Source organism: Engystomops pustulosus, chromosome 10 (genome assembly GCF_040894005.1).
Source record: "Engystomops pustulosus chromosome 10, aEngPut4.maternal, whole genome shotgun sequence".
NCBI classification, from domain to species: Eukaryota; Metazoa; Chordata; class Amphibia; order Anura; family Leptodactylidae; genus Engystomops; species Engystomops pustulosus.
Window position 1 is genome coordinate 61,574,889 of NC_092420.1, and position 13,960 is coordinate 61,588,848.

The 13,960-nt window shown below is 40.2% G+C and overlaps 1 protein-coding gene across 1 annotated transcript; it reads left to right on the forward strand.

The window, feature by feature from the left end:
• Nucleotides 1–5,424: 5,424 nt before the first annotated feature.
• On the forward strand, nt 5,425–13,124 carry FASLG (Fas ligand). The gene is made up of 4 exons (XM_072126985.1): nt 5,425–5,775; nt 9,780–9,825; nt 9,933–9,986; nt 10,902–13,124. The coding sequence occupies exons 1-4, from the start codon at nt 5,503–5,505 to the stop codon at nt 11,291–11,293; spliced, it is 765 nt and encodes a 254-aa protein (XP_071983086.1). The 5' UTR covers nt 5,425–5,502; the 3' UTR covers nt 11,294–13,124.
• The last annotated feature ends 836 nt before the right edge of the window (nt 13,125–13,960 follow it).

Sequence of the window (13,960 nt, forward strand, 5' to 3'; positions counted from 1 at the left end):
CAATTAGAAGTTGAGCAGGTCCATCTAAGTACGGGTTTTGGCGATTTTACAAAAAATGTGAAAAATGGCACCCAAATTCTGAGCCTCATAACATTCTAGTAAAATATGTGGAATCTTAAAAAAACCATGCCAACATAAAGCAGACATTTGGGAAATGTAAGTTATGAATTTATTTGGGTGCTTTGACTATCTTCATCAAAAGTAGAGAATTTAGAACGTTGAAAATAAAGAATTTTTCAAAATTTTTGCCAAATTTTGTTTTTTTTCATAACTAAACGCAAAAGATTTCATCCAAATTTTTAAACTAATTTGAAGTACAATGTGTCACGAGAAAACAATCTCAAAATCCCCTGGATATCTCATAGCGTTCCCACGCTATAACCACTTATAGTGACACAGGCCAGATTTGAAAAATGGGGCCGCGTCCTTTAGGCCAAAATAGGCTGAGTCCCCTAGGGGTTAATTAAGATAATTGGTAAAACTGGTCAAAAATGGATGTGTTTTCAAAAAACGCACGCGTTTTTTTAACAGACTGCTTAAAAACGGTCCAAAAACGCCACGTGTGACGCCAGCCTTAAGCTTTCTACAAATGACAGCAAGCAGAGATCTAGAAAACCATGAGTAAACTCATTATACAAAAATAACATTTATTTGCGGAAATAAGAAATCCCTTTAAATCCTGAACCATATGTTAGTGTAATACACATCACTTCCCACACAATAGACAATGAATTTTAGGTAAGATTGAATTGCAACTCGCAGGGCAGCAGAAAGGAGCAGTTAGTTTTGGATCCTCAAGATTGTTAGTTCACAGTCACAGAGAGAACTGTCAGATGTAGAGGCAGATGTCCAGTACATCAGGCTGATTAGATGCTGCACCACAGTGATGAAGTTCAGGCCACATTCACACCATGCGCTGCGTCATGGTTTTTGCTGCCATTCCAAAGGCTTGAATCGTGATCCCATGCAGTGGTGACATTGCGTTTTAGTGGAATGTCAGTGGAAAAGCAATGTATCCTTAGTATGTGATCAGGGCTGAATCCTTTGGAATGCGTCAAAAACACAGCAAAAAAACACGAGGCAGCGCATCATCTCACAAGTCACACGTTAGACAAAGCACACATTACAAGTCCAGGTAGCTGTGACAAATGTATATCCCGTATAGTCGTGAGCCATAAATCTATCACAGTCCCAGAATGAGCTCAAAGTCAGATGTCCGCTCAGGCAGATGTTAACCACTTCCTTGCTGCTGTATGACTGCACTGGAGATCAGAATTAGAGAACAATGTATGATCACTTGATTTTATCAGAAACAACCCATTGATCAAGATTTGATGGATTTTTTTTTGTAAGGGTTACATCATGCCACTATAACAGTGTTTTAACCCCTTAATGACCCTGGCTGTAAACGCACGTCCAGATTGGGGGGTATTTCCCGTCGCCACTTAGAAGATGTGATTTTTCTCTCCAAATAAGTTTTATTCAGCAAAATTAGTCATAAAAAAGCTATATAAATGGGATATCGCCGTAATTGTACTGACCCTTATAACATAAATATCATGGTATCAGAATATATACATTTTTGCATTCCCGACAAAAAATAAAGTTAATAAAGGTTAATAAAATTAATGTGGTATAGCCACCCCTCAGGACTCTGCAAAAAATTTTCCATTTCAAGGATCTGCTTACCCGTTTTGCTGTCTGAAAATTTTCCTGCTTGAAATTTGCTGGTCCGTTTGAGTGAAGAACACAAGGCATGAAACAACGTGATGTTGAAGAAAGTTCTACATTCACACTCTGACATACAGCTGAATATAAGGTCCAACTCCTGCTGCAGAAAACATTTCCCAAACCATGACACTTCCTCGGCCACCTTTCACCAATTTCTTTACACATAATGGGGCAGATTTACTTACCCGGTCCGTTCGCGATCCAGCGGCGCGTTCTCTGCGGTGGATTCGGGTCCGACCGGGATTCATCAAGGTAGTTCCTCCGCTGAAAAGCATCTGAACGCACTCAACTTCACCGAGCTGGACCAAGTAAAGGTAAGCGCGTCCCAAGCGACACTTTTATTGTTTTAAATGCGGCGGTTTTTCCGAATCCCTCAGGTTTTCGTTTGGCCACGCCCCCGATTTCCGTCGCGTGCATGCCAGCGCCGATGCGACACAATCCGATCGCGTGCGCCAAAATCCCGGGGCAATACAGGGAAAATCGGCGCAAATCAGAAATATTCGGGTAACACGTCGGGAAAACGTGAATCGGGCCCTTAGTAAATGACCCCCTTTGTGTTCAGTGTTTCCCCAGTTTCTTGATGAACATGTTTCCCATGAGATCCAAATAAATTAAACTTGCTTTCTTCACTAAAGTAAACTGTGGACCACTTTGTCCACACAACATGCTACTCAGCAAAAGTGAGTTTAGCCTTTTGATTCTTTCTGCTAATTAGAGCTTTGGTCACTGCAGAGTGGGCTTTCAGTTCAATTGCTCTTAAACATTGACAGATCCTTACCCTGTTCATTCCTGAAGTGGGGAGCAAATCCATCTGCAGTGTTAAAACGATTACTCATAGACATTCTCAGGATTATCCTGTCCTCTCTTGCAGTTCTCATTCAAGAGGACCTGCCTTCTTGGGGGATTTAAATACGTTTCTGATGTTGTAAAGATGCAACATTCTAGAAATCACAGACTTGGAACAACCAACTTCTCTTGCTATGGCTGATAGTGTCACTTCTCTGACTTTCATCTGGACAACCAAAGTTACTTTGGAATGGCCCATCAGTCAAAGTCAGTAGGAATATGCGCTCTTTAACAAGCTCCGGGTGCTGGTTACCAATTGTATGCATTTCTCTAGAAACCCAAATGTGATCGGGCTGGACACTAACCATGGGGATTTTCCTTGCACTTAGAAACTAAAGGCAAACCCCCATGGGCGTTACATGCCACACGTATACACAGCCTTTCACATGTATCTCATTTAGATTTTTTTTCTGTGCTACAGAAGATATACAATTTATGAAATAATATTGAAGTACTGCTATTTTACTAATTTTAGGATATATATACATAGGAATACACAATTACCACATCTACATAGTGAATGAAGGACCAGAGGTGTACAATGGTACGAATTGTCTTAGGAGCATTTGCTTAATTTGTGAGACATATTGGGGCACATTTACTAAGGGTCCGCAGCCGTGAATCCGTCGGGCTTTTCCCGAATATTTCTGCTTTGCGCTGTATTTCATGGGATTGTGGCGCACGCGATCGATTTTTGGTGCAATCACGCCAACTTTCGCGCGACAGAAATGGGGGGGGCGTGGCCACCGGACAACCCGAAGGATTCGGAAAAACCGCAGAATTTAAAAAGCCATTTGTGTCGCAAGATCAAGCACTCACATATACCAGAAAAAAGCAGGTGAACTTCGGCGGACCTCGGCGCAGCAGCAACACCTGGTGGATATCGGCGCACGGACCTTAGTGAATCCCGGCAAAACCCGAATCAGCGTCGGAGAACCCGCCGCTGGATCGCGACTGGACCGTTGTAAATGTAAATGTGCCCCATTGTTCCAAGGAGAATGCACACTAGTTGGAGAGATATTCCTGGAATTAGAGGTAGCTAGGGGTTAGGCATAGGGGGGCAACCCTCACCCAAGTGGGCCCCAACCCACTACAGTGACCATATTGTGGTAGATACTGGTTCTCTTCAGCCCTCCTTAATAATCACAATATAACAATGTAGTGACTTGAAGGAGACATCTCTATTCTCATACACATTTCCTGTCTCTTCAGTTTGCCTTTGAGCAGCTCCATCTTGAATACCAGCTTCAATGAAGCCAGAATAACATCCAGTAACATAAAGTGCTCTTTAAATCTTAAACTGTAGCAGGTCCATGGCAGTGGTCAAGGCAGCACTGCCAGCCTCTGTAAATGGTGAATAAGAAGATAACTCCTTTAAGGTTTGCTTATTTGGGTTAATAGAAGACCTTCCCGCTTATTGGCCACAAATACCTTGTATAACTTTCGAAAATGCATCAGTTCTAGATTGTGGGTCTTTTTGCTTGAACCCTCAATGTACAGTTTTACACAAAGGAAATATTAGGTACAACAAGCTATAGCAAAAACACAGAGTGGCAGTAGACTTTGAGATAAGTAGACCAGTAGTATGAGCAAACATTTCCCTCTCTCATTATACAAAATAGGTCACTATAACAATTACGTAGCTTTCTGGAAACTGTCCTGAATGGTTTTTGACGCAGAAAAATTTCCAGATAACTGGAAGATTTAAGCAGTTTTATGAAAATATAAAATGGACATAGAATACACGTCAAAAAAGATTGATTACTGTGGTCTATCTTTCCTATGGCAAAGGATCAGTGAAAACCACATTGCAATTGCAATGTTTATGCATCTTCAAGCATTTATAAAAAATAAATACTGACTGACAGGCCTCACTGCTCGGACATGCTGCGGTGTGGAACATTGATAGAGAGTTCTGTTACATCATTGAGCAGGCCATGTCGTGTGGCCAGGGTGATGTTGTCTAAGGTCCTTTACCCAGTTACATTTGCAACGTTGACCTCATGTATGCATCTGACCTCATGAAATCACAGCAGCCTCCATGGAGGATGGGGAGGAGTAGAAGTCCATGGAGGCGTGCTGTGATTTCATGTGATCAGATACATCTATGTAATAAATGTTGCAAATGTAACTGTATAAAGGACCTTAGATGACATCCCCCTGGCCACACGACATGCTGAGAAAAGGCATGGGACATGAGTAAATGGGAGATGTCGGACAAGCAGGACACGCATACTCTGATGCAAGGTAATAGAAAATAAAGTTGATTTATGGGAATGTAAGGGGAACAATTGTCACAAGTGTTCCCGTGACCCATATCTCGGGTTGCGGGCTGATCCGTGCCCCTCGCTGCCCACAAGTGTCCGCTCCCCTTACCTATCCCGGTTCCTGCTCCTGCTCCTCCGGCTGTTCGTGTGGGAACTCTATGGGAACCTGTCACTAGCTGTATTTGTGAAAATGTAGTGACAGGTTCATTTGCAGTATGTTCATTTCATTAGCATCAACATTTGTAAGGTGTGTTGATATGGGCTTTAAACCTACATCAATGTAACTGTTTAGGTGAGGCTTAAATTCGCATCTGCTGCAAATACGCTGGAAAAATACTGTAGATATCATTAATAATTTTAACAACTTCCTATTCTCCATTTAGAAATTTGATTATTTAATACAGCATTTAAAAGGTTAAAGTAGGTCACGTTGAACTTGCTTGCGGTGGATGTAGTAATTCTCTTGGTTGCAAACAAATAAAGGAGGGGGAATGGAACAAAAAGAAGGTGTGAGAAGGCGTGAGTTTCTATATAAGTCCTATAAAGGTTGTCAAGTGTTGAAGTGAGAATAAAACCACTTCTTCCTCCAGCTAACTCTCATAGCATAAGAAGACACAATCAGCCGACTATCAGTCTATTTAAGGACAGGAACATATTTATGCCCAACATGCAGCGGGAGAACATGAGATTTGCCCAGCAGCCGGTGTTTTGGATGAACCAGCATGAAAGACCAATAATTCTGACGCATCCACCAATGCAACATGCACCACCACCACTCAATTTCCCAGATTTCAGGAAAAAGCGACGCAAAGATGGAACGTGTACATTCCTTGTGATTATTTTTCTTCTGGTTATTTTGGCACTGGCAGGAGTTGGAATGGGTACTTATAAGATACTAGAACTACAGAAAGAACTGGGTGGAATCAAAGAGGTAAAAAAAATGTACATTTTATTGTCATTTCTGTGTTTAATGAAGGTGAGGAGTTATATCGGTAACATAGTTATCTCATTTGTCTCAAAAATTGGTGCAAATTTTGTACAGCTACCAGAGGGATTCTTGTATATATACAAGACTATAGGAAATAGCAGATCACTTTCTGGCTCCCTGCAAATCTGGGAAGCAAATAATTCCCAAGGTAGGATAAGAAAACCCTTTCCTCCAATCTATACTGGTTTGGCTATTATCCCACATCATGTCATTGGGTCATTCATAATGTAAAGACACCTGCCTTGCAAGGTAGCTTGGAGGAAAAGTTTTCCTTATACCACCCTTTAAAATTAATTCACTTCCCAGAATCCCCAATGGAGCATGCATGGCCGTTATGCCCCCATACGCCCGGAGAGTTAGAATCCCCAATGGAGCATGCATGGCCGTTATGCCTCCATACGCCCGGAGAGTTAGAATCCCCAATGGAGCATGCATGGCCTTAATGCCTCCATACGCCCGGAGAGTTGGCCTTTAAATGCTAATTCTAATTACAGAGTTCAGGTTTTTTTTACATTACCTTGTAGATTTGTTAGAATAATGCATATGAGACAAAGAATAGAAAAAGTGTATATTCAACTACATCCCTTAGAACAATAACATTTCTCTATTTATGGAATACAAAGATTGGTAGGATTTTATCTCCCCGCACTTCCCCCAATTCGCTGGTATATTGGGAGCAGAAGCAAGTACTTTGGCTGTGTAGTGTGCAGAGTTGTCAGGATTTGTGGCGCAGGTTCTGCATGAATCTGGCGACCCCTGCACTGCCCCAACAGAGTGCACCAAATATTTTTTGGTGCACCTCTAACATGGGGCATGTGACACACTTCTGTCAGACTTTGCATGTTAAATGTGGTGCACGGTCTGACTGAGCACCGGAAATTTGTGTGACGTGAAGAATACCCGGACACAAAAGGGTAGCATGTGACACATACTTGGCACGGACACTAGATCCAGATGTTCTTATTTAATTCAAGAAGCTCTGTTACAGAAAAGGAGAGCACAGATCACTGTAAAGATATACTAAGTCCTAAATCTTGATCTTAGGCAATTACATGGAACTGAAATGCTAGTTAAGTGTTCTCTAACTTTGAAAATCCAGTATTAATATTTTATTACAAAATTGTCATGAAAGTGAATATCTATGAATGTGTCCATCCTTAATAAAACCAAATCAATACAAATTCTAACATTGTAGACACTGGCCATCCACACATATAGAATAGACATCTCTAAATATCTTGTCATCTGAAGACTGATGACCTAATCATTAGTGGTCTTCAGTATCAGATTATTGGAGGTGGGACAACCAGATACTGCATGAAGAAGCTGCATCCTATAATGCAACCTACCTGGAGTATGGACACAGAAGCAGGATGCTCCATCTACTGTATGGCAGTGGTGCCCGGTACTCTGCTTCGGTTCACTTGTTCCACCTCCAATAATCATTTCCGGTTGATGAGGAGTCTGGGTGTCGGACCCCACTAGTCTGACAACTATGACTTCATCAGTATAAAAGGTGGCCATGGAGACCAGAAGACCCCTTTAAAGGTTGTGTTTTAGGTGCAGTTCAGACATAATTTAATAACTTCCATCACAAAAATGACAATAATGGAAGAATAACAGATCAGAAAAAATGTCCATTGATTTCAATGGGCTTTTAATGGTTTCCATTTCAGGTAGTCCTCGGTTTACGACGGTCTCGGGTTACGTAGTTTCGTAAGTCAAACTGTACGTGCGCCGGAATTCATATAGTACTGCACACTGTACCCGGTTACTGTACATGAGAAAAACGAGTCTCCTGCACGCCATAACACCCTTCATTATGGCTCCCAAATGAAAGGTAGACTCATCTGATACCAGTGCATCAAAGAAAAGGAAGGCCATCACCATGGAGGTGAAAGTAGGTATCATAAGGCAATCAGAGAAGGGGGAAACAGCAACAGAAATTGGCAGGTCATTAGGACTTAGTCGTTCAACTGTTGCTACGATTATCAAGGATAATTATGGTACATGTACATGTTATTATGGTACAGTACTGTATGAACGCATGATCCAACATACGTCGAAATTCGGTTTACGACGCCGCGTAAGAACAGATCAACGTCGTAAGTCGGGGACTACCTGTTCTGTTTGCACCACTTCTGTTTAGCTTCCATTACATTAGGGGGAAACTATTATTTTCTGTCTGAAATAACATAAGTGTAAAGGAAGTGGTGCAAATGGAAACCATTAAAAGTCCATTGACATCCATAGACATATTAATATCCTTTAGTCCTTAGTTATCATCATTTTTGTGACAGGAGGTAATAGCGGAAGTCTGAAGTTGTGAACTGGGCTTTAAAACCCATAAAGCTCAGATAAAGATACCATAAAAATTATATTGTAATAACAACATTAAAACTAGTAGTCTTTGTCATGTTTCATCTTAGTCAAGATTACATATGGCCATTAGAACTGCCTGTTTACATTGTTCATATCTCAAGGCCCAGAGGGACACTAAACCCCCAGCAGATCCTCATGGATTGAGTGAATTAGTGCCCTAAATATGCAAAGACTGGAGACTTAAGCAATATTTCTCTCACCATTTCGTAATGAATCAACTTAATTTAATCTTGCTTTCTGTCAAGAAACATCAAAGTTTACTTGCAAACATTTAGTATGTGCAAGTAAACTTTCATTTTCATAATGAGAAGTTTTATGCATCTGCAGGAAACTCTGGTTATTCATATATTCAGTGTCATGGGAAAAGCAGGCTTTTTTTTGGGGGGGGGGGGTAATTTCAAATGGAAAACTGGCTGAAAATTTTTCCCCTTGTTGCACCTTATTTATGAAGTGTCAGCAATTCATAAATCGGAATAAGTATGAATCCGACACTTTCTCGGCGCTTCTAATTTTCGACTCGTTTTGTGGCGCACACTTACAATCTACAGAGTTATATTTCACCTTCATGAATGTGGATACAGTTCTTAACCTTTTTCCTTGTGCGCCAAATCATTAATCCTTTGCACCACAAAATTAAATCCAACTGCGCCCCCAATTTCATAAATGCCCCCCATCATGTTGTGTTGGTGAAAGCAGAGTGCCACTGCGATACTGGCAATAGAATCCAATGCCCCATGTGCATTATCCAGGCTGCTAATAGTGTCTTCATTCTGCTGATAATTCCTGGAAATCATCTAGGGGAACTAGATTTCTGAAAGGAACTTATTTTTACTTTCTTACAATAATGGAGGCAACCTATTTAAGTGACTTATTATTAGACTAGACAGTGTTACACAGTGCAAAACTGAAACATTAAGTCCACCACATTTGTGTAAGTTTTGCTCTGTTTGCACGTGCTATCGGCAAGCCAGTGCTAGGATCACCATGTGAGCTGGACCGTCTACTGGAAATATGTTGCTATTGTTATACTGTACAACATTATCAAAATGTCTAATGCTGAATGATAAATGTAGCTAAATTTAAGACAGTCTTACTTTACATCAATTATCCCACATTAGACAGCTTTTTCGAGCAGGGTGATAGCACGTGCGTTGGGTCATTCTGGCTTATGACAGATATATTGAGGGGAAATTATTAAGACTGGTGATTATAACGCCAGTATTAAAATTTAGTAAGCTGTAAACTCCACCAGTTCAGACCTTTGGACCAGTTCTGATCTGGTGGAGTTTTCCACTATAGACGCCAGAGGTTTTCCTGCAGATACTATAGTAAATCTGGTGGGCCGGACATTCACACCCTTGCCCCGTCCTGGCAATCCCAAAGTGGCATGTGGGTTGGAGAAAGCAAGAAACTGATGGGGAGAGAGAGATTTATGTGCCGTCTCCACCAGAAGAAGGCATAATAACTATAATAATGAAAAAAAAATGAAAATAATAAAAAATCTGTATGCTGATAAACGTTTGTATATATTCCTTTGGATTTATTTGATGTCGCTTTCCTTGCAGTATTCCAGTGATGCATTAAAGTCTCCTTCATCAGCAAAGCTAATGGGTAAATAACAGTATTGACTACATATTTGCATATCAGTCTATGAGAACCTGCGCTAGACATGGGCTGAGAATTTAGGTGGGTTCATTTTTTTTCATTGTATTTTGCAGGGATGGAAAACCTCTCAGAGAAGAAAGGAAGCATGTTAGCAGCACATGTCACAGGTAAGATCCATTTTCTCCCTTGAACTAGAGGGGTAGGATGGGAGCATTGTAGGGGAGTAACATCTCCACAATAGAGAATTTAGAATTTAACATCTGCTCTGCATGTATCAGGAATGTGGGATATATGGTGTGAGCTGAACTAACACAGTTGACTTCCACAGATAGAAAGCAGAGTTAACATTTAACTCCTCATAAGAAATGGCCCCCAACTACAAGACTGCCGGGTGCAGATTGTTAGGGCCATTATGGTAACATTTAGTAAATATGCCGGTTACCAAATCATCCTACAATTCTTTTACCCTATTCCACAAACTATTGTTTTATAGTTTCCCAAAACATTACATGGAACATAAGAATGAAAAAAAAATTGAACCTTCATATTGCAATTTATACAACCACTTTACATGTCACTTGAAAATGTTTTCAAGATTTTCTGGATGATACCACTACACTGGGGCATGAAAGGAATACAATCTGAAAGTTGTTAATGAGCTTGACAACATACACGTAACTGTTTATTGGGTCAATTGCTGATGACAGGTTCCCTTTAAGTTACTACAATGTGCTAAGTATCTGGCTTAAGAAAACATGTAAAAAAAAATCCTATTCTAGTACTCTAGTCGTATTTAAAATGCAGAACTTTCTTATTATTGACTGCATTAACATGGAGTGAAAAAGTTTAATGGTTGGTACCTTGTGTTGGGTGGAGAGTGGTTGACCATCAGTGTTATACTTCTTTGAATGGAATTACGTATGGTCACAACATCACTGAACAATAATTGACATTAATGAGGTCATATCTGGCATGTTATTACAGATAAGTAATGGCCAACCCTTTAAATGTATGAGTAAAAATCTGCATGCCAATGTGTCATTCAAACTTTTCTAATTCACCTTAATATTTTCATTTTACAGGGAAAAAAAGTATAGGTTTGCCACTTACTTGGGAAGATGAACTCGGGCCTGCATTTACAGCAGGAATTCAGTACAAAAACAGAGGCCTAGTAGTGAATAAAACAGGCCTGCACTTTCTGTATTCCTCCATCCACTTCAGGGGGGACAACTGTTTTAAGACTGTAGAATTGACGCATACTGTCTACAAGAAGTCTGCAAGGTATCCTGGAGACATCAAACTCATGGAAAATAAAGAGGACCACAATTGTATCACAAAGAGATGGGGAAGACACAGTTACCTTGGAGCTGTATTTAACCTTACTAGTTACGATGTAGTGTATGTTAATGTTTCCAATGCCAGTCTAGTAGGCTTTGAGGAAACAAAAACATTCTTTGGCCTTTACAAGTTATGATACAAAATTAACAATTCCCAAAAACTTTAGGTTAATTGATAATTTTACAATGAAGAATGAAGAAAGCCTATACCTATTGCATACCCTTGTATAGGGGGAAACTACTGGTATCACAACACAATACAAAATATCTACTAATTGGTAGTAATTTATTTCAGATAAAGTCTAAAGTGCCCTGTAGCAAGTGTTTTAGACAGTTTCTAGATACTTTTACAACTTGTAAAACAAAATGGAAAGGGGCAGTTACTTCATCAAGTAAAATTTGCTCGGTATTCATCCTCTGACACTTAACATTGTCACAGTTTAAGGCTGTCTAACTATACACTGTCTGACATTTAGACACTGTTAGTAACTATGTTCCAGTTATTTTTTGTTTCAATCTTCATTACACCTTCAGATGGAAGATGTGCAATAATAATATCTAAAAGTTATTATATCCTAGAGATTTCTTCACAGTTTCCATGTTTTAATGGATATCAGTTATATTTAACTATGCTGGGCTATGGACTGTGCTCATAGACACTGAAATGTGCCATATACAGAAGTTTAAGATTTGTAAAATGAATGTGCAAGGTGATCTTTGCTTCCTTGTCTAACGGCATGATAGCGGGGAAGAAGCTGAGCCATGTGAGTATAGGTTAGTAAGAGTTGTAGAATGAATTCAGGGAAAATCTTCATAAGAGTCCAATGGGAGCCTCGACAACCCACCCAACCAGTCTAATTGACACATTAGATTGTGTACAGGACCTCTACTATATCTTCTAGGAGTCCTGTCAGGATATACTCTTTATTTTGTAGAGAAATTCTGCTCTAGATAATAAATATCTACAGGTATGAATCAAATAACTCAGCTTCAGTAATTCCATATATTCAGTAATTTAATAAAATCACCCAGATTTATTATTATTGGGGCAAACTACACTACCTGCAGTTTGTCTCACTAATGTACAGAATGCGCCAGATTATTGTAGACCGGCGCATGGTCTTTAATAATTTGACACACTCTGAACCAGTTGTACTTGAACTTGGTGCCCCAGTTTTTTTGGTGCGTTCAGTTTAAGGGGCATGTGCCACATTTCTGTTGGACTTTCGACATAAATCGGGCGCACAGTGTGAATTGGCACCAGCACGCTCCATTAGGTGCAGGCAGTAAGCACAAGTATTTATGTGCAAAGTACGAAAGAAAACTGGCACAGTCAGTTTAATAAATGTGCCCCAATGTTTCTTAATTTTCACTGTGTTGGGTTGTATTTAGAATCTCTTTTTATCCCCCTAATGCTAATAATATTTGCATTTTGAAGTCAACTTTACAACTTACTCTAATCCTATAGATGCCAGGGTAGAGGTGAAATAATAAACCCTCATTTGGTACTCCTGGGGTACCCTAATGGATAGTTCCTCTGTGAAGGCCAAATCAACACATCTATTGCTTTACACTGAACTGAACTGAGTTTTGAGGATGTCAGTGTCCCAACCATCTCTGGTGCCCCAAGCAATTAAGAACAGTGATGTCACCACTAAAAATCTGGATGGAACAGTCGCTAAGGCGGGAGGTATCATATCATCATATCCCTATCCTTGTAATGAGAATAGGCCCCCAGCACCATGCTACCCGAGTATGCTGTATGGTGTGCTGCAAAATAATATAAGCTAAAGAGACACAAGGCAAGGGTATTTTTTTTAGATGTGGAATTACTAAGTAAATAACTGTTATGTTGACAGATTTAAAGTTGAGCACTGTGTATGTTTTATCATTGAAGGGAATGTCGCTAATGACCGGAAATGTTATGTTGTATTGCTGTATGTAAATAGATAATTTATTTTACCATTATTTTACATGTGGTGTGTCATTCTTTCAACAGCTGTTTACATAATTTCCTTAAAATATCTTGAGAATTGTATGACTTACATAATTACTACTTGAAGGAGCAGATCACAGAATCGACGTTCACTATCTACGGTTCAAGTCTGGGCTGTACATTAGGTGCTCTGGGGTATACAGTATGAATGTTAGCTGAACAAATGCAAAGATGCAAATAAAACAACGGGTGGAATGGATTCTATAAAACATATCTATAATTATGTACAAAAACAAGGATGGTAGGAGAATGCAAGTGTTCACTTAAAGGACATCTACCACCAGTAATCTGGTTGCTTGTTATTTCTGGGGGAAGGGGGTGTGTGTTTTACAAAAAATTTGTCTTTTTTATTGCCAAAAAAAATGACTTTATAAAAGTACCGGAGGCACGTCCCCTGCTGCAAGCCCCCTTCTGCTCCCGGCCAGGGAACTAAGATCCAACCACTGACGTCAGAGGGTATGGAGAGAGCGGGGCTGTACTCTCTCCTAGTTCCCCGGCAGGAGGAGGCTTGCAGTGTGGGGGGCAACCATAAATTAAAGGGAATCTGTCACCGCTGTTTAAAAAAAAAAAATACGTTACGGGCAGGTTCCCATAGAGCCCTTATAGCATAATGGCAACCTTTGGGCGAGGTTGTCATGTATAAATGTGCGAGTCTGGCGACTTGCTCACCCCTCCCTTCCCTAAGTCATCTGGCTGTCGGCTGAATTATCACTCAAATGGCTACGGCTGCCATGCGTCCTGAGCGTCCATGCACAGCGTTACTGCTTAGCTTTGCTATCACACATGGCAGCCGTAGGCAGAGGATCAA